Genomic DNA, 26,693 nt, shown 5'->3' on the forward strand with positions numbered 1-26,693 from the left:
ACGCACACTTTCATTCATTACTTATGTTAAAACACAAACCGCCCTCCCCTGCCCTCCCTCCCGTGAACTCCTGGCACCGACACAGGCTGTGACTCCTCTGCAGCACAGAGCGGGGGAGGGGGCCGGGGGCTCCTGGGGGGTCTGACCCCGCAGCCAGAACTCAGCGTAAACAGAGGACTAATTCATAAAACTGCTAAATCCCAACAAATGTAGACATTTGCTCCAATCAGTTTCTATGCCCCCTGCACAAACATTAGTTCCACCCTCCAGAAAGGATATACGCTAACACGTCTCCCGCTCTCATCACCACAGAACACACACAGCTGCTGCATACAAGCGTGTCCTCCAGGCACCGTGTCAGCTATTTAGCACGTTACCTCGTGGCAGCCTAGGCGACCCCGTTGATCAGGCCGTACTGTCTCCACTTGACGGTGTCAGAGAGAAGCGTGGTGCCCAAGGTCACAACCACCCGGCACCCTGTGTAAGCCTCTGTCTACCTGAGCCAAGTGGTACCACGTCCTACCCCACAGCCCTGCTCTGACCTTGGAAGTGGGGCGCGAGCCCTGGCCAGCGACAAAGGCGGGCACTTTCCCCGGCACCCCCTGTCTTTCCAGTAACGGGTGCCTGTTCTGACTGGGCTCCTTGCTGCCCAGCTGGAGGTCACAGGCCCAGGCTGCCCGCAGCTTCCTGGTCGGCTCCGGGAGATGAGGCCGCTGACCCTCATTGTCTGCCTCCGCCCGGCACTAACCGCACACGTGGGGTGGGCTCCCACTGACCGTACACCAGGGCAGCGGCCCAGGGGCGTCAGGACGGCGAGGCCAGAGGAGCCGGGTCCCTGGACGACCCCAGGAACCAGCCGCGCCAGCCCGGGCCGCTTGCCTCCGCGCTGTGAAATTTCCATCCTGTGTACGGCACTGGATGTTGGGGTCTCCGCGTCACGGCAGCTGGCCTGTGCCCTGACACGTGTCTGTCCGTAAGCCTCCATCTGTGTCCAGTTCTGGGTCCTTCCTGCATGCTGAGCCCTGTGCTGGCACCCGCCCCATTCCCGGTCATGGAACCACTACACACACCCCAGGCCCAGGTCCCTCAGTCACACGCTTCAGCCCCTGCCCCGTGCCAGGTGGGGCCTGCTTCCGGCCGTCCCGCACCTCCAGGCCAGGCAGCTGCTGCGTGGAGGCGCCTGGCTTTGTGGCCACCGTGCTAAGCCCTCAAGCACGGGCAGGGCTCTGTCAGGCCAGCAGAGGCTCAGGACGCAAAGACAGCATCATCGGGCCCAACCTGGCGTTGGTGGCGAGCAAGGACCTCAACCGCCGCTTTCCTTTGCCTTTTAAGGCATCACCTCGAGCACACACTCAGAGCGGGTCCATGCCTAGAGGCCAGGGCCTCCGGTACACGCAGGTGTGTCCTGACACCCACACCTCCACAGCCGCGCTCAGGTGTGCATCTGGGCAAACGTCCGTCAGTGCATGTTCCTGGGGTCGGCCCACCTTAGACCAGCCATCCTCGGCCAGCAGAAGCCCCCCAGGGGCCATACGTTTACACCAGACGCCACTTCTGCCCCTCACAGCGGGAGACATGAGCGCTGTGCCTGGGAAAACCATCTTCAAAGCAGCAACTGTTTTCCCAGCTGTGAACACCCCATCCTGGGAAAGCTTTTCATTCCACTGCAAAAATACTTTTGAAAAGACTGAACAAATATTCGGCTTCATCTGTCCATTCTGGTATTTTAGACCCCAAACTGGAGAACTTTCTTGAGTACGTGGTCTGATGAACCAGTGACTAACATTCCTTGTAATCATGAGTGAACCTTCTAACAAAATAAGCTTCCTGAACTAAATGTGGTGTCAACTCACTTAACCGAGAACGATAAACCAAGTGGCTTCCTGTCAACGGCGGGAAGTGGAGGTGATCTCAGCAGAGACAGAACCCCAGGCCAGGGGGTCACAGTGACGTGTAAGTTCAGGGAGTGACTGCGGCCCCCTCCCAACGCCAGGACACAGAAGACCCCCCAGCAGAGCCCCCCGGGAGACCAGGCTCCGGGCAGCCCTGCCATCGCCGCATGAGGGCCCTCCTCGCACAGAAGGGGGTGGTCCCAGCCCCGGCTTCCCTCGGGGACGAGGGGGGGCAACCCTGGGCTTCAAGGGATGCGGCAGAAGGATGGGGCTGCCTGACCCCAGGTCAGAGTGTGGTTCCGACCCCAAAATGGCCAAAGGACCACACAGCAGTGAGAGTTTAATCGTTACTCACGTCACGGACCGTCTGGGCTAAAGAGGGGTGGGGAGGCCTGCAAGCCAGGCGGGAGGAAGGCCCCGGCTCAGTCAGTGGGCCAGCCCCGCTCTGTGCTCCTTCACGTTCCCTGTGTTTCCCACAGTGGGTGTGTTCTGCTCGTATAAGGTGGTTTTGAAAATTCAATTAAGGACGATGCTGGAAATGACGCTACAAACCGAGCCTGCGCCAAGAGGCCCCTGCGGCAGGTGCGCTTCACAGAGCGACCTTCACAGAGGGACCTTCACAGAGGGACCTTCACAGAGGGACCTTCACAGAGGGACCTTCACAGAGGGGCCAGAGAGGGGCCTTCACAGAGGAACCTTCACAGAGGGGCCTTCACAGAGGGACCTTCACAGAGGGGCCAGAGAGGGGCCTTCACAGAGGGGCCAGAGAGGGAGAGCGCGGGGCTTTCAGGGCGGAACTGGGGGCAGGAGGGGGGAGCTTCCCTTTTTCAACTTTCCTTTATGATTTCGACGCTCTTTATTCGGGAAGTAGGCACAGCGGCGCAGGGCACGCAGCACGAAGTCCTCACTGGGATGAGGGGCTTTCATTCCCACGATCTTAGATGCCGGGGTAGTGGCCCGTGGGGACGTTACAGGACCTCCCGGACTCCAGGGCGCATGTGGGCACCAGCGGGAGACCCGGACCAGCCAGAACGAGGACCTGCCTCCTCGTCCCAGGTCTGCACTGGGGGAGGGGACAGCAGAGGCCATCTGTCCTGGCTGCCCATGGTCGGAGGGGAAGGCCGACAGGCAGGCAGAGGCTGGAGGCCTCTGCTCACGTGTGAGGGAGCGTGGGCCAGGGCGCGCGGAGGGAGCGTGGGCCAGGGCGCGCGGAGGGAGCGTGGGCCAGGGCGCGCGGAGGGAGCGTGGGCCAGGGCACGTGGGCCAGGCTGCGTGGAGGGAGCGTGGGCCAGGCTGCGTGGAGGGAGAAGAGTCGGGAGGAGGGCAGTCCGAGTGGAAGGGCTTGGGGGGAAGCGGTCAGATCTAGGACGTCCTTTACCATAGAGAAGACAGTGCAAAAGCGGCCAGAGAACATGCTACCCGGGGGACAGGGACCCTGAGACCTAGCTGCTCGCTCAGACACGCGCCCCGTGAGCACCTCCAGGCAGCCCCCCACGCTGGTCTTTGGGCAGCTGGACCAAGTGAGAGACCGGTGGAGAGGAGCCAGACCACAGTGCACCCAGGCAGCAGAGAGAGGTCACTGGCGGGGACGAACAGGCCATGTTCTGACGGGGGGCGGGGGGGGGGGGGTTCCTCCAGATCTTACAGAAAACGGAGCAGCTGGCGCTCCTGGGAGCCCCCCACCTTCCTACACTGACCAGGGAACCAAAGGGCCGGCACAGGCACCAACCTGGCGGCCGGCAGCGGGGCCCTGCAGCCTGGGAGTGGCCAAGGGGCTGTCTGTCTAGGGCAAAAGCCATAAAAATAACTCGGCTGGAAAAATATCTGAACCATTAGGACAGAGCTCTCAGCACAAGGGTTTTCTCAAATCTATACAGAAAAGGTGAACTTTGTGACAGAACTGGTAAAAACACACAGGCAGCTCACAAGAGAAAAACAAGTGACGGTTCACGGTAGCAATCAAAGAAACCGAAGTTACAACAACCACGAGTGACCTTTTTCTCTCTGTCACACTAGGAAACGTGAAAGACGTTATGACACCCAGATCTGGTGTGGGCACCCTCACGCACGGAGAAGACACTGTATCCACTGGAGGACACACCCCAGAGTATAAACCAGAGCTCTCTCGGGGTGGCAGGATTCATCTGTCTGGTTTCTTCTGTATGTTTCTACTTCTTTTTTCCATTTGGCCATGTATATATAACTCAGGAAAAATAATAAACATTCCTTTTTTAAAAGTACATTTTGCTGAGCTATTTTCTGCTGACCGCGAGGAAGCAAAGCTCACAAACACAGCCCTGGCTGACCAAGCGGCAATTAAAGCATTAGAAACCGACGTGTGGACAGCTGGACTTGGGGGCGGGGAGGGGACAAAGGCGATGGGTCTCCACGGCAGCAGGACGCTGAGCAGTTTCCAACTCTTCCCTAACGGTTCAGAGTCAACAAATGAGCCGACAAAACCCATTTTAGAGACAGAGGTACACAAGCTCGCAGCCAGCCTCCTAACAGAACATGGGCCCTGGGGCCGCAGCCGCGAGGAGCTCCTGGAAAAGGGGACAAGGACGTCACACAGCAGGGATGACAAGGGCCACATCGAGCACGGACGCAGCAGCACGGCGCCACCAGCAGGCCGGGAAGGCTCTCCCGTACGGCCCACCCAGCAGCACCCAGAATTGATAAGGCCAACAGCGCACATATCACCAAACTCTGGAAAAAAGAGAGTTTAATTCTGCTCCTGCCAGTTCCCAGGACAACTCCAGCCGTCCTCATCAATGTGAGCGCCGCGATCAGAAAGACTGAAATATTAAAGCAGCGAGACGCCAAACACCAGTGGAGATGCAGAGAAGCCGGATCCCTCGCACGACAGGGGCACGTACGGGGCGACCACCCCGAAGGTGGGCAGCTGCCGAGCACCGCCACGAGCACGGACCACATGACCAGCCGTTATGCTCCCGGGCGACTTCCCCAGAGAGAGGAACACACGTTCATGGACGTTCACAGCACTTCGGTGGGAAAGCCAAGACGGGAAACCACCCGAGTGTCCTTCACTGAACAGCGAAGGGCTGCAGAGCAGTGGCCCAGGAGCCAGTGGTGACAGCAGCTCTGTGTCACGACACCTGCGGTAAAACTGCGCAGAAACGCACGCGCGCCCGCAAAACTAATGGCATGTGAGCGAGCTCTGTGGGCGGCATCGATGTCCCTCCTGGCTGCAACACCACAGTCTGTTACCAATGGGGCAAACCGGGCACAGGGCACACGGGCCTCCCTATAGCTTCTGCAACTTGCTACGTAACCTACAGTTATTTCAAAAATAAATTCTCTTTAACAAAAGCGAGAGCCCCAGGCCCTCGACATGAACGCTGAGCCCCTCGGCCACCCGTCCAGGACCCTCCAGGCAGGCCTGGGGCTCAGCCCGGCGTTCAGAACGCGGCTCCTGTCACAGCGAGAAGAGTCCGCACCAACACCACCCGACGCCGCGATGCAGCGCCACGCTCCAGGGCACACGTGGTGGAGTAAGATCTGGAAGGACCGCGGCAGCCCCCTGCCTACCGGGCGTCTCACCTCAGTGCTCCCCGGTGCCGCGGTCCTCCTGTCATCAGCCCTGTGTGGGGCGGTGCCCGCGGCAACCTTCAAACGGCAGCCAAGAGCCCAGAGGCCCCCGACCTTCCCGGGGAGGCGGCAGGTCGGTGAAGCCACGGGCCCAGGGAAGGGTTTCCTGCCGTCGGAGACCAGGAGAGCCCGGAACTCGGGGCAGAAAGATCTAGTGCCTGAGCAACCTCGGCTGGGGAGGGGCTGCTCTGCAGCCGGGGAGCAGCTCAGACTCGGGGTGCCCGGGAGGGGGTGTCCTCCCGGCTGTGGGGGGTACTCCGGTCAGACCAGGGCCCCTCCACCGCCAATCTGGGGGCGTCAACGTCATCCCCACGCCTGGCACCGCCAGCCTGCCCCTGGGGGCTCCTGCCCCGGAGGCAGCGCTTGGCTGCGACAGAGACCCCGGGCCGCCGAGCCCCAGATGCCCCCCAGGAGGGGCTCCCCAGATCCTGAGCTGATTTAGACTGACTCTGACGAGGGGGGAGAGGGAACGGCAACCAAAACCATGGACAGAAGTACAAAACCAACCATTTCTGGAAAGCGAAGAGCCGGCAGGAGGGGAGGCTTCTGGAGCCCAGGAACCACGGGCCGCCACGGGGCTGCTCCAGCCTGAGCGATTCGCAGGGCCGGGAGTTTGCCCTTGGGCTCAGGTGGCCTCCGGCAGTGGTGAGGGGCCGGAAGTGCAGCTCAGGGCCCCCGGGTGGAGGGTCAGAGGGCGGGACTGATCCGGGAGGGCCCCTGGAGCCACCTCATGCCTCCCGACCGGCTGCAAGCACCCAGCCCCAGCTATGCCTTCTGGCTCCTGTGTCGCCCCTGTGTCACTGCGCGCACGTGTAAGACACGTGTCTCACGCTGGGCTGCGGTCAACGGTCAGCGTTTCAGAGTGAATGATCTGGCGGAATCACACTGAAGTCTCTGGTTTCTTGAGAAATGCTCACCTTTTGAGATAAAAAAGATGCGAAAAGATGTGTCTGACTTTATAAGCCGTAACTGGTTCTTTGGGGAGAGGTTTTTATTGAGGGGAGGGGTTGTGTGTTTTCCATCGCGTTGGTAGCTTGAATCTTACCCCGTGCTCCCCAGGCGTGTGTGGGGACAGAAAAGCCTGCCACCATCCTCGCGGACATGTCCGACCTAAGGGCTACCGGTGGCCAGGCTCAGCTTCCCAAAGCCACCCACCCGCTGTCGGCTACTTAGTGCAAATCAGAGGCAACTGGTGAAAAACAGCCACTACTTCCGCGGTCGGAAGCCACTCGCTGTCAGATTTTCTGTGTTGCGTGAGATTTTCCCACCCAAACAGGAACCAACGTGCTTGTAAACCCGACATTAAGCGACGTGGTAAGTTAACCACAGCTCCATCTAAAAACGAATAGAATCTGACATACCTGCTATTTTTTGGCTTACAAGTATAGGCTGAAAAAGCCACTGCAAATCACTATCACTAGGAGGACACCCTGAAGCTCCCTAACCTCTACCCCACTCCCCACCTCACCTTATTCCCTGCCTTTAGAAAACTCTCAGCAGGTTATCAGAATTCGTTGAAAAAAAGATGTAATAATTAACACTCCCACAACCTATTACATTTATATTACATATAAATTAATGCAACATTAAATAAAATCTGTTTTTAGCAGCACAAAAATCCCAATTTTTAATATGTATTTGCTGAACACGTGTCCCAATTTGATCTCAGGGAGCTGCTGCTAAGTTTTATTGGTTAAAGAAAAGTTAGGTTAAGGGTCAACATGGAGAATGTGAGAAAACGGAGAAGAAGAAAAATCAGAAGGTTGGCCAGGCCAAGAGGATCAATTCCAGAAAGGAACTGGGGCAGAGGGAATGTGCCGGAAGGTGGAGGAGCACAGCACGTGGCTGAGTCAGGACTGACGGGAAGAAGGGGGGGTACCGAGAACCCCAGGACATCTTCCACCCTGGATCACAACAGGCGTGCAGTCCTGCACAGACCCGCCTTCCCCACAATGGTGCATTTTAATGGTATGTTACACAGAAAACAGACAAACGAAGTCTACACCAGGTGTGCTATAGGGACACTGCCCAGGTCACGTACTCACTGAGAAACACGTTAGATCTCTCCAGAGAAAACCATAAAACCTTCCTGAATGACATAAAAAACAGCCTCAATAAAGCATGAAAGATTTCTCAGGAAATCTGAAAGTGGATTGCAAAATTCAAACCAAAAAGAAAATATGACAAAGGCCCAGAACCCTGTCCCAAAAAACAATCAGTACTTAGTGTATTAGATATTAAAACGTATTTTTAAGAACTAAAGTATTAAACAGTGTGGCAAGGAGCAAGTTAAATTATGGTACAACAAGATAACAGAATATTATACAACTTTTTAAGAGGATATAGGCTATTCCAACAAGAATTCTAAGACAATTCAATAAGAATAGTATTTTCAACAAATGGTGTTGGGACAACCGGACACCCGTATGCAAAGGAATGAAGCTGGACCCTTACTTCACACCATACACAAAAGTTAACTCAAAATGCATCAAAGACTAAAATGTAAGAGCTAAGACTATAAAACACAGAAGAAGGTACATCTTCTCCTATAAATCTCCCCGATCCTGGATTTGGCAATGGTTTCTTAGATATATATGACACCAAAAGCACGGGCAACAAAAGAAAAAACAGATTAATTAGACTCATCGAAACTTAAAATGTCTGTGTTTCGAAGGACAAGAAAGTAAAAAGATGGGAATTCCCTGGGGGGTCCAGTGGTTAGGACTTGGCGATTTCACCGCCAGGGGCCTGGGTTCGATCCCTGGTCGGGGAACTAAGATCCCCCAAGACGTGCAGCCAAAAAAAAAAAAAAGAAACAACAACAAAAAAGCAAAACAGAGAGAAAGTAGAAAGGCAACGGACAGAAGAAAATGTCTGCAACCCACATATCTGATAAAAGAATTGTACCTAGCAATCATAAAGAACTCTTAAAACTCAATAAATGAGACAGTTTTTTTTTTTTTTTTTTTTTTTGCGATACGCGGGCCTCTCACTGTTGTGGCCTCTCCCGTTGCAGAGCACAGGCTTTGGACGCGCAGGCTCAGCGGCCATGGCTCACGGGCCCAGCCGCTCCGCGGCACGTGGGATCCTCCCGGACCGGGGCACGAACCCGTGTCCCCTGCATCGGCAGGCAGACTCTCAACCACTGCGCCACCAGGGAAGCCCCAAATGTGACAATTTTTTAAATGGAGAAATGTCTATTCAAACCCTTTGCCCCAAGAAAATATACAAATGGCCAAGCAGCACATGAAAAGATGCCCAACGCTATTGACCACTGAGGAAATGCAAGTCAAACCCACAAGAAGACACCACTTCACACCCAGCAGGATGGTGAGAATCAGATAGAGAACAGTGCTGGCAAGGACGTGGAGAAAGTGGAATTCTTACACGAGGCTGGTAGCGGAACGAGACGTAAAACAGGGCAGATGCTGCAGAGAAGTCTGGTGGTTAGGCGTTAAGTACAGAACTACCATACGGTCCAGCAATTTCACTCCTGGGTCTAGAGCCCAGGAATTGAAAACAGGTATTTAAACAACAATGGGCACACGAATGTTCCCAGAAGCACTGTTGACAGCAGCCACAGGTGGACACAGCCTGACCAGTAACGAAACAGAATGCAGCGTATTCACATAAAGGAATGTTATCCAGCCACGAAAATTCAAGAGTGAAGCTCTGACACACACGACCACATGGCTGAACCTCGAAAACCTGATGCTAAGTGAGGGGACTCAGACACGATGTGTGACACAGGTCACATACTGTACGCTCCCTGTACAGGAATAGGTAACCCAGGGAGACAGAACGTGGGGGAACCGGGGCTGGGCACAGGGTCAGGAGGGAGCGCCCCGCAAGTTCAGGGTCTCCCTCCAGGTGAGGACGATGTTGTGTGGCTAGACAGAGGGACGGTCACACGTTCGTGTACTAAAGTGTTGCTGTAAAATGGTTAGCTTTATATCCGGCCTGTCAGCTCCCATCACAATCCTGGACGTTTAATTCAGTCACCACACCCTCCTGAGCTCCACCTATGTTAGTGTTGCTGTGTCCGTCTCTGTGCACCAACAATCCCCATTTCAATTCTTAAATATATGCATTGAATATCCTGGCAACCAGCACTTTATAAAACAGAACTACCCTAAAAAGGACACGTGACTGTCTGCTTAGAAAAAGCCTCCACAGGATCAGTTTGGATAAACAGACGGATGAGAGATTCAAAAGAAACTAAGACACTTCTGATCTTACAAATCAGCAATAAAAAGACAAAGGACCCAGTTCAAAAATGGACAACGGGTCTGAACAGACGTTTCTCCAGAGAGAGATGACAGCCAATGAGCAGCTTAAAAGATGCCCAACATCAGTCACAAGGGAAACGCCAATCAAAGCCCAGGGACACACCCCACGCCCAGCAGAGGGACCATAGCCAAAATCAACCATGGACAGCAGGGCTTGGCAGAGAGGTGGGGAAAATGCGACACAAAAACTGTACTCCTGGAAATATAAATATGAAAATACATGTCTCATATAGAGAACAGACTTGAGGACACAGGGTGGAAAGGGGAAGCTGGGATGAAGTGAGAGAGTGGCACTGACATATGTACACTACCAAATGTAAAACAGATAGCTAGTGGGAAGCAGCCGCATAGCACAGGGAGATCAGCTCGGTGCTCTGTGACCTCCTAGAGGGGTGGGATAGGGAGGGTGGGAGGGAGGCTCAAGAGGGAGGAGATGTGGGGATGTATGTATACATATGGCTGATTCACTTTGTTATACAGCAGAAAGTAACACACCATTGTAAAGCAGTTATACTCCAATAAAGATGGTAAAAAAAAGAGAAAGAAAGAAAGAAAATATACGTCTCACAAAAACATGTGTTCATAGCAGCATCACCCATAACATATAAAGTGAGAAAGAGGACGGGACAGACAACATGCTACCATTTGTGTAAACACGTGCACAGACACGGCTATGCACAAAAAAATGTCTGGAAAGAGACTAACACCCATAAAAGTGCGAGGAAACAGAAGAAACTGATGCAAGTCTGGCCTAGTGGGAGAATGTTTTGAATTTTGTATCATGTCCTGCATTACCTAATAAAAACATAAATATTGTTTTTAAAGCACTATAGAAAAAAACAAGAAAAGAAAAACAGATTAGTAGAACACAATGTAGACCCTAGAAAATTTGGAGGGTCGAACATGTTCTATCAAAAGGACAGAATATTCAGTCAATGATATGGGACAACTGAATCTTTAAGAAAAAAAATGTCGGATCCCTGCCTCACATAACACAAATTTCAATTCATTTAAAAAACTACAGGGCTTCCCTGGTGGCACAGTGGTTGAGAGTCTGCCTGCCAATGCAGGGGACGCGGGTTCGTGCCCCGGTCCGGGAAAATCCCACATGCCATGGAGCGGCTGGGCCCGTGAGACCTGGCCGCTGAGCCTGCGCGTCCGGAGCCTGTGCTCCGCAATGGGAGAGGCCACAGCAGTGAGAGGCCCGCGTACCGCAAAAAAAAAAAAAAAAAAAACTACAAAAAGTGGAGAAAAATATAAGAAAACGTTTGTAACTGTGCAAGAGAGGGCTTTTTAAGGGAACAAAAACAGACACCACAAAGCAAAACTGACAGACACTCGCCTGCACTACTGAAAGCCCCACGGAAACATCAAATTCAGGAGACAAAAGACACGTGGGGAGAAAGTCCATGTATTAGACACACAAAAAGTCCTTTTTTACAAAAGGTGATCAATTCAACAGAAAAACAAGCGAAAGGTGATGAGGAAATTCATAGAAGACAAATGATTAATAACTAATCGAAAAATGTCCATCTCACCAAGGATCAGGAAAATATAAATTAAGAACAGATTCTACTCTTCACCCACCAGATTGGTAAGAATAAAAGATGGAAGGTACCCAGTGCACGCTATAATGCCAGGACATGAATTCTGGGGCCCTGAGGCATCATGTATCAGGTTTCAAATGCTGCGTCTCCAAGAGAAGCGTCACACAGGCAAACAGACCTAAGTGGGCCTCTCTCCAAGAAGACACACAGATGGCCGACAGGCACGTGAAAAGATGCTCAACACCACTACTATTAGAGAAACGCAAATGAAAACCACAACGAGGCGCCGCCTCACAGCGGTCAGAAGGCCATCATTAAAAAGTCTACAGACAGCAAATGCTGGGGAGGCGTGGGGACAGGGAGCCCTCCTGCACTGTGGGCGGGAATGCAAATGGGTGCGGCCACTGTGGAGGGCAGTACGGAGGTTCCTCAGAAAACTAAAAATAGAGCTGCCCTATGATCCAGCAATCCCAGTCCTGGGCATATATCTGGAAAAACACTAATTCAAAAAGATACACGCACCCCTATGTTCACAGCAGCACTATTCACAACAGCCAAGACACGGAAACAACCTAAATGTCCATCGACAGATGAATGGATAAAGATGTGGTGCATATATACAGTGGAATACTACTCAGCCATAAAAAAGAATGAAATAATGCCATTTGCAGCAACACGAAGACCTAGAGATTATCATACTAAGTGAAGTAAGTCAGACAGAGAAAGACAAATACCATATGATATCACTTCTATGTGGAATCTGAAATATGACACAAATGTACTTATCTACAAAACAGAAACAGACTCACAGACATAGAGAACAGACTTGTGGTTGCCAAGGGGGAGGGGAGGTGGGGGAGGGATAGAGCGGGAGTTTGGGATGAGCAGATGCAAACTATTATAAATAGAATGGATAAACAACAAGGTCCTACTGTAGAGCACAGGGAACTATATTCAATATCCCGGGATAAACCAGCATGGAAAAGTATATGAAAAAGAATGTATAACTGAATCACTTTGCTATACAGCAGAAACTAATACAACATCGTATACCTCAATAAAACTGAAAAATAAATAAATATATACAGTCTACTCTGTCAATTACACCTCAATCAAGCTGTTTTGAAAAACCACACACACAGTAAGACACAACTACACCCACAAGAGAGGCCGACAACACCGAGTGGTGGCAAACGTGCGCAGCACCGAGAACCCTCCATGTGGCTGGCGGGGTGCACAGTGGCGCAGCCTCCTTAGAGGACAGCTTAGCAGTTTTGTAAGGTAAACACACACTTCCATACGATCCCTCCCAGTCCTAGGAATCTACCCAAGAAAAATGAAAACAGAGGCCCTTGTACACAGCACACTCAAAACGGCCCCACACTGGCAACAACCCAAATGTCTAGACCAGGTGATGGAGAGAGCAGTGTGATGAGTCCAAAGGAAAGGGGGACACGGGAGCGGGGCGGGAGGGGGTGGGCTAGCAGGCTGGCTCCCCCAGGCAGGAACGGGGCCTCGGGGCATCACAGAGCCTCTTTGGTCTCAGGGTCCCAGTCTCGGAACCCCTCTTAGCCCCGCAAGCCCACAGCTCACAGCTCCCACGGGCTGACCACCGAGCACTCAGTGCTCACAAAGTAGGAAAGGAAAACAGTGGAACAAGGGAATTTCTGCTAAAGGAAAACAAGGCAGGCTCCCAGGGGGCTGTCTGTAAAGATCGCCCCTCCCGGCTAGTTTAGCGGCCAGGAGTCTGCCGCCAGACCAGAAGCGTTTCTTGAGGCAAAATGCCACTGGTGTGCAGCCCTGTTGCTGAGCAAATTCTCAAGGCCATGGAGTTCACAGCCTCGGCTGATGGTTTTCAAGCACTTGTGGGCTTAATGCCCACGTAACTCCTCTGATTTTCCCAGGTTGAAAAGGAAGGAGAAAAGATGCCCCATGTTGAGCTTTGCTTCCTTTCCACACAAAGGACACGGCGTGGCCTCCTACAGCCCAGCTGCCCCTGTCACGTGTCAGCAGGACCCACGAGGACACGAAAGACACACATGGCTGCGCTGGGCCCTCGGGAGCCAGGGGCTTGGGGGTGGCGCACATCGTGTTCCAAAGGCACGAAGTGGCGCCCATTCCTCCAAAAGTACGCGTCACTCCCCACTCCAGAGGGTCACTCCAACCAACGGAGGGCCATCTGGTCAACACGTGCGAGCTCTTCCTCCCTGGACGTCAGCGCTTACAGCCAAGGGCGAGCCGGACACACTCCCCACACGGTCTGGGCCAGGCGGCCGGGGAGGGCAGTGACACCTCAGCCCGTGTCCTTATACAACCACAGTCAGGAAACCCAAGCAAGGGCCTCTCCTCTCCACCAGCTGCCCAGGGACCATGACCGTGACCCGGCCTCTCGGGCCAACTCCCCTGTGAAGCGGCAGCGCACCCACACCTCCGCCCCTGGCATCTCAGGGCTGCCAGAACCCAAGGTCAAAGTGCTTCTGTGAATGGAAGCGTGCTCTGCAGACATGAGAGGTTCTTCTTAGTGAGACCCGGAGCCAAGAGCTGAGCTAACCAGCCCCTGGCTCCCCCCACTCCCCCTCCCGCTCCACCCCCAGTTCCTCCCACTCCCCCCAGCTCCCCCACTCCCCCCCACTCCCCCCAGCTCCCACACACACCCCCCAGATCCCCCACTCCCCCAGCTCCCCCCCACACCCCCAGCTCCCCCCAGTACTCCCCCCAGCTCCCCACACACACCCCAGCTCCCCCACTCCCCCCAGCTCCCCCACTCCCCCCAAGCTCCCCTCACACCCCCCAAGATCCCCCCACTCCGCCCCCCCCAATCTGCAGACAGCCTGAGTGTATTTACAGCAGCAGGAGGCAGCCAGCTCAGCCTAGGTGCCCGTCCAAGGCGGCAGTCACTGGCTCCAAGGGTGACCGCTGCTCTGGTGTGTCTCCCCACCCCCCAGGTCTGGCTCAGCGTCTGGGGCGGTACCTCCCCAGGGAGGGCGGGGTGGGGGGGCTGAGGCCTGCAGACCCCTCACCACCACACAGCCGTGCTCGCTAAACCAGTCCACCCGACCCTGTCAAGCCGGAGCCTCCTCTGGAAGGGGTCCAGGGACGTGAAGACAGAACCGGACCCCATCTGCCCAGCCCTAAGCCCAGCTCACGGGGAGGGTTAAGAAGCTACCAGACGGGTAGACATGGGCCAACTCCGAGAACCCTGTGCTCGAGCACCACCCTCGGAAGAGGGAAGACCCTCGAACCCCCCACCTCGCAAGCCCCTCCAGCAGGACAGGGAAGAGGACAGGAGCGGGGCAGGGCCTCCCGGGAGCAGCAGCCGGCACCACAGAACCAGCGCCGGGAGGACTTGTCCCCGCCTCGGCGGCACCACAGGCCACCCCTCCTCCACTGTCCCAGCCCACGCGCCTCGGGTCAACGGCAGGGGCAAGAGGTGGACGGGGGGCTCAGCCACACAGATGTCACATGCTGTGGACAAGGGCACCAGGGCAGCGGGGACTGGACAGGACAGGAGAGGGATGGGGCCCCCCCGCCGAGCCCCCCCCCCCATGGGGCTCCCAGTGCGTGAAGCATCCCCCCTGGGGGATCCTTCAGCCCTCCTGGCGCAGGCTCAGGGCCTGGGCTGTGGGAAGTGACTGCACAGGGACCTGAGGGTCCCTGGACGGGCATTTCCGGGAGGACAGCACCATGGCCCAAGAGGGGGCAGAGGCTCCTTGGGGCTCCTTGCGGGGGTTGGCGCAGGAGCTGGGGCGGGGACGGTGCAGTACTTTTCCATGGGCTCCCAGTGACGGGAACGCTCTCTCCAGGCTCTGGCCACACACCCTCTGCAGACGGAAGGGTCCCTCCTTTAAAAAGGCCTAACACAGCAGCTCCCCAGCTTCCCACGAGAACCGAGAACCGGAGAGAGAGCGGGTGAAGAGGATTTTGATGAGCAGAGACCAGGATGTGGTCTCGAGGAAGCACAGACTCCATTTCCTCAGGACACCAGCCCCGCGCCCAGCACTGACCGCGCAGGGACCCACCCGAGCTCCCCCAGCACCCCTGGGGACCAAGGCGAAGCGGCAGAGCACAGACCCCATGGGGACCATGTGCACAAGTTACTAACCAACCAACCAGAAACCGAGGCAGCAAGAGACACTGGAAGGAAACATACCCAAATTCTTCTTCCTGCTTTTGTTTTCCAAATTTATTTTAATCAACATGTACTTAAATAACAAAAAAAAATCACTTTTAAAAAAATTGCCTGAATTTAAGAATCATTACCCCTCTCAGGCAGAACCTTTAAGCTCTGCCATTACTTATCATAAACCCACACAGTCTGGGGGGTCCTGCCAGTGACCAGCAGCCGGCAAGCAGAGACCACTCAGAAAGCTAGAGATTTATAACAAAATTACAGGTCACCAGGACTTGTCACTTGGAGTCACTTGGAGTTCGTTTTAAAGAAATTGGAGGAGTCTAGAAAAAGTAGGAAACTGTCCAGGAAAGGCCCAAGAAATTCACATGTACTGGAGGTTCTGCAGGGATTGGGGGCCAGACCACCGAATGGGAACTGGAATAGCTCTAAAAAAACAGTTTCCCTCCAGGGTCTAGAAACCAAAAAGGCCTGACAAAACTGGGGCTCCAGTGGCACAGAAGGCGAGGACGACGAGAAGGGGCCCAGGGCACATGGGACTGGCTACGAGCCCGGGTGAGAGCAGGACGTGGGGGCCAGCGATGCGGTCCGGCTGGCTGACCTGGGTCCTGTAAGCGCAGGCCTTCTGTGCAGGGAGAGGCGCCCGGGCTCGGGTGGCGCCAGACCTGAGGTTCTCAGCCGGAGAGAAGGCAGAGAAAGGGGCACCCAGGACAGGTACGGGCCTGAGTGCTGGCCTGGCTTCCTCCCCGACACCCAGAGGTGGCAGCTGGGAGACGACCCCGGACCCAATGGAGCCGCTCTCTGTCGGCACAGGCCCTGCACCTGCCCACCCACCACGGAGGAAAAGTGCCATCACGCGTCCCCCTGGCACAGAACTGCCCAGCCAGCCGGTGTCCTGGGGGTCGGACCAGCAGTCCTGCACGGAGCCCGCAGCACAGTGGCCTGGGATCCACCCCAGGGCCCGGCTGGGCCTGCAGTCGAGGAGGTGCTGGCCAACGGGTAGGCCCTCCTGCCCCAGCCCCTCCGCTATATGAAAGGGGTACATGCGCCCCAAGTCTCAGCAGCGTGCACGGCCCAGGCTTGAAACAAAGGCAGAGCTGGAAACACTAGGGCGTAGGAGTGACCAAACCGGGACTTCCCTGATGGTGCAGTGGTTAAGAATCCACCTGCCAGTGCAGGGGACATGGGTTCGAGCCTTGGTCTGGGAAGATCCCACATGCTGCGGAGCAACTAAGCCCGTGAGCCACAGCTACTGAGCCTGTGAGCCACATCTACTGAAGCCCGTGAACCTAGAGCCCATGAGCCACAACTACTGAAGCCCACACACCTACAGCCCGTGAGCCACAACTACTGAAGCCCGTGCGCCTAGAGCCCATGAGCCACAACTACTGAAGCCCACGTGCCTAGAGCCCATGAGCCACAACTACTGAAGCCCACGCGCCTAGAGCCCGTGAGCCACAACTACTGAAGCCCACGTGCCTAAAGCCCGTGAGCCACAACTACTGAAGCCCACGCACCTACAGCCCATGAGCCACAACTACTGAAGCCCGTGCGCCTAGAGCCCGTGAGCCACAACTACTGAAGCCCACGCGCCTAGAGCCCATGAGCCACAACTACTGAAGCCCACGTGCCTAGAGCCCATGAGCCACAACTACTGAAGCCCACGCGCCTACAGCCCGTGAGCCACAACTACTGAAGCCCACGCACCTACAGCCCATGAGCCACAACTACTGAAGCCCACGCACCTACAGCCCATGAGCCACAACTACTGAAGCCCGTGCGCCTAGAGCCCGTGAGCCACAACTACTGAAGCCCACGCGCCTAGAGCCCGTGAGCCACAACTACTGAAGCCCACGTGCCTAAAGCCCGTGCTCCATAGCAAGAGAAGCCACCGACCGCCATGAGAAGCCCGCGCACTGCAACAGAGCAGCCCCTGCTCGCTGCAACTAGAGAAAGCCCACGCGCAGCAACCAAGACCCACGCAGCCAAAAAAAAAAAAAAAAGAGTGATGAAACCCACCAGCCACACGCCACCCATCCTGTCGGGGATTTCCATCGCTTCCTTTCAGAAAGACCCAAACGAGGACCTGATCTAGTCGCCGATTAATGGTAGATACTCACAGGCAAGTCTGACAATGGCCCCAAGTCACTCGACACGCTATGCGGCGCAGCTCCGACGACACTTCCCTCCCCGTGGACCAAGGATGAGCACAGGGTCACTGGGTGCTCACGTGGGATGCGGGCTCGAGGCCACACCAGGCAAGCCTCATGCACGGTCAGCACCTTCACCCACTGCTCAGGGCCCAGCAAAGCCGCCCCTCATGACATGAGTCGCCCACCAACTTTCACTTCATGTTGAATAACTTGTCAAGATTTGTAACATCTTATGCCGTTTTGATCAACTACACACTAGGAATTGCAGAGTCAGCTCAATACAGAAGAACATGAACACTCAGAACCTGAGAGGTAACAGCAAACAAATTCAAACATAGACACGTGTTTCTGTGGTGGAGCCTGACCACTTTTAGCTGTGATCTCGGAAATACAGACCCCAGGCCACGGCCCACGCAGTGCCATGTGAAGGGCCCTCCCTTGTCTGACGGGCTCAAAGGCCCGGCTGCGGCCAGGCCAACAGAGGCCTCCACCAGGCCACCATGCCATCGAAACCCTGTCACACCGGGGACACCAACAGCAACCTGAGGTCTGGTAACTGAAGAATGGCCGTTGTGCGGTTCCAACCTACAGTTTACTGCAAGTCTTATTTGCCCTACAACTGCCTCTAAAAGGCACTGGGCATGTCCATGGGGGCCTGTCCACCCCCTGACGCCTGCCACGTGACCACTGAGTCCCCCTCCAGGTCCAGAAACAAGGCGAGGCCAGCGCGCCCACGTCACCTACCTCGGCTGGGGCCCCCTCAGTGGCCGGCGGGGCCGCAGGTGCCAGAGGCATCTCTCTTGCTACCGCCTTCTTCAGTTTTTTGTTCTTTTTCTTTGTCACTTGGCTATCTTTTCTCTTCTGTTTTGCCATCCTGCAACAGAGAAAGTAAACTATAAAGACACAGGAAATAAAAATTCTCAATTAACAGAGAGGGGAGGGCATTATAACAGACACAAAGCTATTTCAGAAAGTGTGGGAAACATACAGTCACTGTTACAAATTCCAGCTCTCGTTTCATCACCTCTGGACAACTTAACCATTGTGGTGGATTTCCTGTCTTTCTTCTGAGTGTTTTATTTAACATAGCTGCCATCACACACAGATTATATACTCTGTTTCTAACTCAACATGAACATAAGCTTTTAAGAGTAAAAGAAGGGACTTCCATGGCGGTCCAGTGGTTGGGACTCCACGCTTCCACTGCAGGGGGTACGGGTTTGATCCCTGGTCGAGGAACTAAGACCCTGCATGCCATGCAGTGCAGGCCCCCTCACCAAAAAAAAGAGGAAAAGAAATAGCATTTTTAGTGACAGTATCCAAATTTTCCAAAAGTGAAAACTGCATTTGTCTATTCCCTAATTGATGACTATCTGGGATTATTTTCATTTTCTACTATTATGGAGTAACTCACTTCCCCATCAACTAGGGATGCTGCAGCCCCACACGGGCTGGCAGTGACCACCATGCAGTCACTAGGCCCTCGGTCACCTGTGGCTGGAGGTGGCCATGATGAGTCTGGGGTGGCCTCCTTGGACTGTGGAAGCAGCCCCAACCGGGGCCGCATTGAAGGAGTGACACAGGTCCAAGAGGCTCTGATTACATCTCCCTCCTCAAGCACAGCAGTATCTAGAACTCCACGCACAAGGACAGAAGAACGCCCGTGAACATGAACTGCAAACCCAGCTTCCCCTGTGGGGCCAGATGATGGGAGCCAAGGGAAACGGTCACGGCACCAGAAACTAGGCAGGGGCCGGGGGAGAGGCCTCCACCCGAGGGTCACTGGCTGCGGGGACCTCCGAGGGGCGTCATGAGGGCTGGGGATGGGGGGAGGCCGCCCGCAGGGCCCCAGGCCCACCCCGAGGGGGATGCGGGAACTGACCGGATCCTCCCCACCCCGCCCCCTTTGGATGGAGCCCAAAAGGAGCTGAAAACACAGGAAAGTTTCGGAGTCCCAGCAGCTACAGCGTGAGCACCCCGAGGTGCAGGGTAGAAGGCGCTTTGGCACAGAGGCCATGGCCAGCTTGTACAAGCCACATGCGCGCGCGCACGCGCGCGCGCGCACTTCTCGTCACCCGTCAATCAAGCTGGGGGTGAGTAAGTCAGCATAAACCTGGAAAAGGAATATCACTCAATAACTGAGATCAATGAGGCAGCGCTACATGTACAGGATGGAACAGAACACGACGAGTAGTATCACACTTTTGTATTTGTTTAAGAAAATAACAACAGAGAAAGCTATGCACGTACTTACGGGCAAATGTCTGAAGGATATAAGTCAAAGCTCTCCCTTTCTGTCTCGGGACGGGACTGCGAGGGACTCCCCCACACCCACAGCTCAGTCTCATTTTTTTAATACTAGTCCTTTAAAACTCTATCTACAAGGACTGCTAGTATCAGCTTTTATTCTAACAAATTACAAGAATGTATTTTGTTTTATTTATCCTAAAGTCACTCCACTGGCTGCATCTGCATGTATGTGTACTGTATGTATTATACAGACACAAGCATGTAACATGTATGTTACACACACCCACAATATTCACGCTCATGTCGCTATAATACAGGTGTTTTCACTTCGGACACGCTGTCCCAGGCTGTCTGCACGGGAATGGACACACAAACCCGATACCTTCTTCCTCTGACACCAGAATTCATTTTGGACTCCATCCACAAATGCTCGAAAATGCAACTCATTCACTCCACAAGTGTTTATCGAGAGCCAGTTCTGTGCCAGGCACTGCTGCACGCTGGACACAGAGCAAACAGCAAGGGAAGGAAGAGCCTTGATCTCGAGAAGCCTCCTTCTGGTGTGAGATCCAGACCTATTTAAGTGAACGAGCCAGTGCTTTCACACAGAGATAAACACTGCCGAGAAAGGAGAACCGGGCTGAGTGAGCAGGCGCCCCCGAGGCTGGCAGCCACGGGAGCGGCTCAGGGGCCTCTGAGGGGCCAGAGGCAGACAGAGGAGGCAGCGTGTGAAGAGCTGGAGGAGGCCCTGGGCCAGGTAGCGTCCCGAGGAGCAAGGCCCGCAGGTGGAGGAGGGGCGTCCGGAGCAGAGCTGCCTGCCCTCAGGTCTCTCACCCAGGCATCAGTCTCACTGAACCACTTACTGAGACCTTAACTTCCCCCAAAGCAAAACTTTCCACAGGGACAGACGGACAAATGACATCAACATGGGGGGGAGGGGAAGCGCGCTCAAGTCACCAGCAGCCCCACCCCACAGGCCCCTGCACTTCGTCACTTGTCGGTCACCGTCTCCACCGCAGAGTGCTGGCCACGTGCAGGAGCGGCTCCAGGCTGGACCACGCGGTCCAGAGTGCCCACCCACATGCAGCTCACATTCTGATGGGGGAGACAAACATGTCAGAAAATGAGAATGATGCTAGGCAAAAAAAAAAGGAATGAAGGAAAGGGCTATGGGAAACGGTGATCATGAAAAGGGTGATCATAGCGGAAAGGGCCCAGAACCCAGATTTGAGTTCTAAATACCATTCTCTATAAAAAAGAGCCAGACTGCCTTAAGATTCCCGTCTGGAGCAAGGAACGTGTAAGGTGAACCAGCGTATCAAGCTGCACCACAAACCAGGCCAGGCAATCACAGGGCCACGGCGAAAAGGACACGGAGCCAGGGTGAAGGGCCCCTCTGCCCCCTTTGGGGCCATGACTGATTACAGCACACCGAAGGAATATCACTACTGTGCAATCAGAAAACTGCCAGGCGCCCAAGGTCTTTAATTAAGCCTTATCTTAAGAAAGTATCCCAAGCCAGAGGCTCCAAGCTTCAATTAGCAGTGTAATAAGAAATCTTGAAAGAATTAGACTGTTGACACAGGGTTTTGAAAAGACAAAGGGCTCTGCCAGCCAATTACCTTGTTGGAGAGTAAGAAAAGTTTAGCAAATATTTACACACCGGTTACCATAAAAGTTAAATCTACATTCATTCTGAGAGTTATCGTTAAAAAGTTTAATCAGGGGGCTTCCCTGGTGGCGCAGTGCTTAAGAATCCACCCGCCAATGCAGGGGACATGGGATCGAGCCCTGGTCTGGGAAGATCCCACATGCCGCGGAGCAACTAAGCCCGTGCACCGCAACTACTGAGCCTGCGCTCTAGAACCGCGAGCCACAACTACTGAGCCCATGTGCCACAACTACTGAAGCCCGTGCAACTAGAGCTCATGCTCCACAGCAAGAGAAGCCACCGCAGTGAGAAGCCCATGCACCACAACGAAGAGTAGCCCCCGCTCGCCGCAACTAGAGAAAGCCCACGCGCAGCAACGAAGACCCAACGCAGCCATAAGTAAATAAATAAATAAATAAAGTTTAATCACTAAGTCTATTTGCTAAAAAGGGGGGAGAAACTTTTCCATATTATAAAAAGCTTTTGGGCTTCCCTGGTGGCGCAGTGGTTGACAGTCCGCCTGCTGATGCAGGGGACACGGGTTCGTGCCCTGGTCCGGGAAGATCCCACACGCCGCGGAACGGCTGGGCCCGTGAGCCATGGCCGCTGAGCCTGCGCATCTGGAGCCTGTGCTCCACAACGGGAGAGGCCACAACAGTGAGAGGCCCACGTACCAAAAAAAAAAAAAAAAAAGCTTTCTTTTTTAGTCCCAAGAGACAGTGATTCATACCTTTGAGACAAGGAGTGTTTGTTGTAGGAAAGACATTTCCTTACATTTACGGTCAGCTGGTCTTCAACAAGGGGGCCACAACAATTCAATGGGGAAGAACAGTCTTTTTACCAGGTGGTGCTGGGACAATTGGATATCCACATGCAGAAGAATGAAACTGGACCCCCTACCTCACACTACTCAGAAGAATTATTCAAAATGGAGCAAAAACCTAAATGTAGAGCTAAAGCTACAAAACTCTCAGAAAACATAGGAGTAAATCTTTATGACCTTGGATTAGGCAACAGTTTCTTCATTACGACACCAAAAACATAAGGAGAAGAAAAAAAGATAAATTGGATTTATGAAAATCGAAAATTTTGTGCTGTAAGTGATGCCAGCAAGAAAGTAAAAAGACAATCAACAGGAGTGGAGAAAATGTTTGCAAGTCATATCTGACATGAGACTTGTATCTAGAATGTATGAGGAACCCATAACTCAACAAAAAAGGCCAACAACTCACTTTAAAAATGGACAGGGACTTCCCTGGTGGTCCAGTGGCAAAGAATCTGCCTTACGACACAGGAGACGTGGGTTCAAGCCCTGGTCAGGGAACTAAGATCCCACATGCTGTGGGGCAACTAAGCCCGCGTGCCACAACTACTGAGCTCCCGTGCCCCAACTAGAGAGCCTGCGTGCCTCAAAGTACAGAGCCCATGCGCTCTGGAACCCGCGTGCCACAGCTACAGAGCCCACGTGCCCTAGAGCCTGCGCGCCACAACTAGAGAGAGAAAACCCGCATGCCACAACTAGAGAGAAGCCAGAGCACCACAACTAGAGAGAAGCCCATGCACCGCAGTGAAGAGCCCACATACTGCAAGAAAAGATCCCACATGCCTCAAGGAAGATCCCATGTGCCACGACTAAAGACCCAACACAGTCAAAAATAAATAAATAAAAATAAATAAATCTTTAAAAATAAATAAAAAATTTACAAAAAATGGACAAAGGACTTGAACAGACAATTCCGCAAAGAAGAGATACAAATGGCCAGGAAGCCATGAAGGAGCTCAACATTGGTCCTCATTAGGGAAACGCAAGTCAAATGACACACTTCACACACACGAGGATGGCTGAAATCAGACACATAATAGGGAACGTTGGTGAAAATGTGGAGGAATTGGAGCGCTCATCGCTGCGGGTGGGACAGAATACGGTGCGGCCACTTTGCAGAACAGTCTGGCAGTTCCTCAAAAGGTCAAACAGTTGGGACTTCCCTGGTGGCGCCGTGGATAACATTCCACGCTCCCAATGCAGGGGGCCTGGGTTCAATCCCTGGTCAGAGAACTAGATCCCACGTGCATGATGCAACTAAAAGTTTGCATGCCACAACTAAGGAGCCCACCTGCCACAACTAAGACCCAGCACAACCAAATAAATAAATAAATAAATATTTTTTTAAAAAAGAAGTCAAACAGTTATGTGACGCAGTACTACCTACAGATGTAAATAATCAGTGAAATGAACAGACCCACATAAACTCTGAACTTGGTTGTTCCCAGCAGTGTAAGTCATAACATCCATAAGGGGGAAACAACCTAAATGTCTATCAACTGATGAACAACTGAATTCTATCCACACAACAGATTATTCAGCCAAAAAGGAAGGAAGCACTGACAGCTGCTACAACATGGATGAACCGTTTTGAAAACACGCTAAGAGAGAGAAGCCAGTCACAAAATATTACAGACTGTATAATTCCATTTATATGAAATGTTCAGAATAAGCAAATTACAGAGGCAGAAGCAGATTAGTGTTTGCTTAGGGCTGGGCAAGGGGAGGAGTGGCAGTGACTGGTTGGTACCAGGTTTCTTCTGGGAAAAGAAACATGTTCTAAAATTAGCTTTTGGTAATGGTTGCACACCCTGTGAATATACTTTAAAAAAACCCCTCTAGGGCTTCATTAGTGGCACAGTGGTTGAGAGTCCGCCTGTCGATGTAGGGGACGCGGGTTCGTGCCCCGGTCCGGGAAGATACCACATGCCGTGGAGCAGCTGGGCCCGTGAGCCATGGCCACCGAGCCTGCGCGTTCGGAGCCTGTGCTCCGCAACGGGAGAGGCCACAACAGTGAGAGGCCCGCGTACCGCTAAAAAAAAAAAAAAAAAAAAAACCTCTAATCCCAAATTATTTGCTGTAAATTAACACACATAATGCCCCAATACTGTTTGTAAAAATAAACAGCGAAAAATACGGTTTCCTACCACCACCACTTCAGCGAATGTACATACGCCGTCAAAGGCGTTCCTTGCGTCCCCCGGCCTGTTGGGACCTCGCCACCCTCACTCTGTCCACTGGCCGTCATGGGTGGCCTGGCGTTGCTGTGTCACAGCATTGAGACCTTTATTGTGTTTTCTTTCCTTACCGGCCTTTCTGCAAAAGTCCCAGTGACTCAGGTTAACTTCTATGAGCAACACCAACTTAAGATTTCCCTGGTGGTCAGGAGGACCTGGGGGGCAGGAATTAGAACTGGTCGGCATCATAACCATCACTAAAACTGGCCTTGACTGAGAGCTTCCCGTGTGCCAGGCCCTGTTCCTGGTGCTTTCCATGTGTTAGCTCGTGTACTTCTTGTGACTGACGAGGCAGGCACACAGGTGAGGTCACGGAGGCACACGTCTCAGGGGAAATCAACAGATTGGGCCTAAAATTGGTAAATCAAAAAAAGTCACCCAATTTGCCTATTATTCAGAAATATGGAAGCAATTCCAGTAGAAACAGTGGAAAGATGAAACTGTGCTCGCCTCTGAGGAGCAGTCTGCCTGCTGGTTTGTGGTAAGTTCCAGGACCACTGAGTTTCTTAGCCATATGCACACATCACTTAGTTAATTTGACAGATCAAATGTCTTTTACAAAGATTTTTAAAAATTACATTATTCAGCGTTAGCCAGAGGATGATGAAAAGGACATGACCATGCCCTGCTGATGGAGAATAAATCGGTACAGCCGTTCTCAAGGTAATTCGATAACATTTAATCAAGTGCTTTGGCCCAGTGGTTCCATGTCAAGGAACTTACCCTCATGAAATAATCACAGACAGAGATTTATGTAAGGATGATAATGACGTGATATAAAGGATGATACTACCTCTAATATTAAAAAGTGGAAAACACTGTAATTGTCCAGCAGCAGGCTGAGGAACGGCTGACTCCTTCGTGCCGGGGGACGGGCCCATATACCCATCAACAACTGTGATCTCAACTGTTCCATCACTCGAGTGGGCGCTCACGACACAACGTAAAGTGGAAGGATGGACTATAAACCTGTGTACGTGCAACACGACCCTCGTCTTTAAGAACAATTATATGCAGATATGCACAAAGGAGAAAACTAGAAGGTAATACATTAAACATCAACATTTTAGGGGGTAGAATTATAAGTATTCTTTTTTTCCTTTATACTTTCCAGCAATTTCTACAATAAAAGAAAAGACATTTTGGGGAATTCCTTGGTGGTCCAGTGGTTAGCACTCCGCGCTCTTACTGCCAAGACCGCAGGTTCAATCCCTGGTCAGGGAACTAAGATCCCGCAAGCCATGTGGCACAGCCAAAAAAGGAAAGAAAGAAAAGCCATTTTAAGATGTGAGCTCAGAAGTGTTCAGTGAAGCAAAATAAGCTCACCAGCAGAAAGGTGCTAACCCAGGTCAGACCGACAGGAGGAAGACAGCAAAGCGCCGGGCTGGGCTGGGGTCACCGATCAGGACAGTGAGCACCCACAGGCGGAGGCCGCCCGGGCTCCGCGGGACCCAAACCAGAAATCAGCCTCGGGGAAAACATCTTTTTTAAAATCTGAAAGTATCACTCGTAGCCCCTAACATCCCCTCTCACCCGGTGCATCTAAGTCACCTCTGATGTGAGCCGGCAGGTCCAGGGAAGGCCCCCTGAAGGAATCCACAGGAATCAGTGCCTGGAGCCCCAGCTCGGGCGCCCAGGACACGGCCATGCTCCTGTCCACCCTGACCCAGGACTATTCAAAGTTCCCACTCGGATGAACGGCCTCCAGCTTCTGCTCTTCTGCTATCTGACCCCACACCCTCCCTCCTGTGGCCTAAACCCCGTAACACCAAGCATCCCACCCACTGAGCCCACCTCCCATCTTGCCAGCTGGCCCCCCTCGGTGCCCTGGGGCTCAGCGATCCTCCAGCCTCACCAGGACCCGCAGTCCACTGACCCTACACATTTCAATGCCCCTCACCTCTCATGTTCCCGTTCCTACAACTTCATTTCCACGGTCCATCATTACAATCGTGCCTTTACAAACACTCTCAGCCCCTCACCTGGCAAAGCCCCAACTCTAGCTCTGGTTCCGGCCTGGCCGGGAAGTCCCCAGGGCCACGCGGTTGGTCTCACTGCACATGGCACAGCCCCAGCCTCGAGGGGTGCCCAGCAAGCCCCGCGGCCCGACTCC

General features: G+C 53.4%; 1 protein-coding gene across 4 annotated transcripts in view; it reads right to left on the reverse strand.

The window, feature by feature from the left end:
- Positions 1 to 26,693, reverse strand: part of CHLSN (cholesin) — a 98,140-nt gene that overhangs the window by 69,430 nt on the left and 2,017 nt on the right. For 2 of the 4 annotated variants that reach the window (XM_082857663.1, XM_082857664.1), the window contains exon 2: positions 18,364 to 18,493. In XM_082857663.1, the coding sequence (XP_082713789.1) occupies positions 18,364 to 18,492 (129 nt within the window). In that variant the 5' untranslated portion in view covers position 18,493. Of the gene's footprint in view, positions 1 to 18,363; positions 18,494 to 19,873; positions 19,943 to 25,906; positions 26,072 to 26,693 lie in introns of those variants that run through there. The other 2 variants (XM_082857665.1, XM_082857666.1) reach the window with 2 other exon arrangements.

This window comes from Leucopleurus acutus (genome assembly GCF_964270905.1).
Source record: "Leucopleurus acutus genome assembly, chromosome: 16".
NCBI lineage: Eukaryota > Metazoa > Chordata > Mammalia > Artiodactyla > Delphinidae > Leucopleurus > Leucopleurus acutus.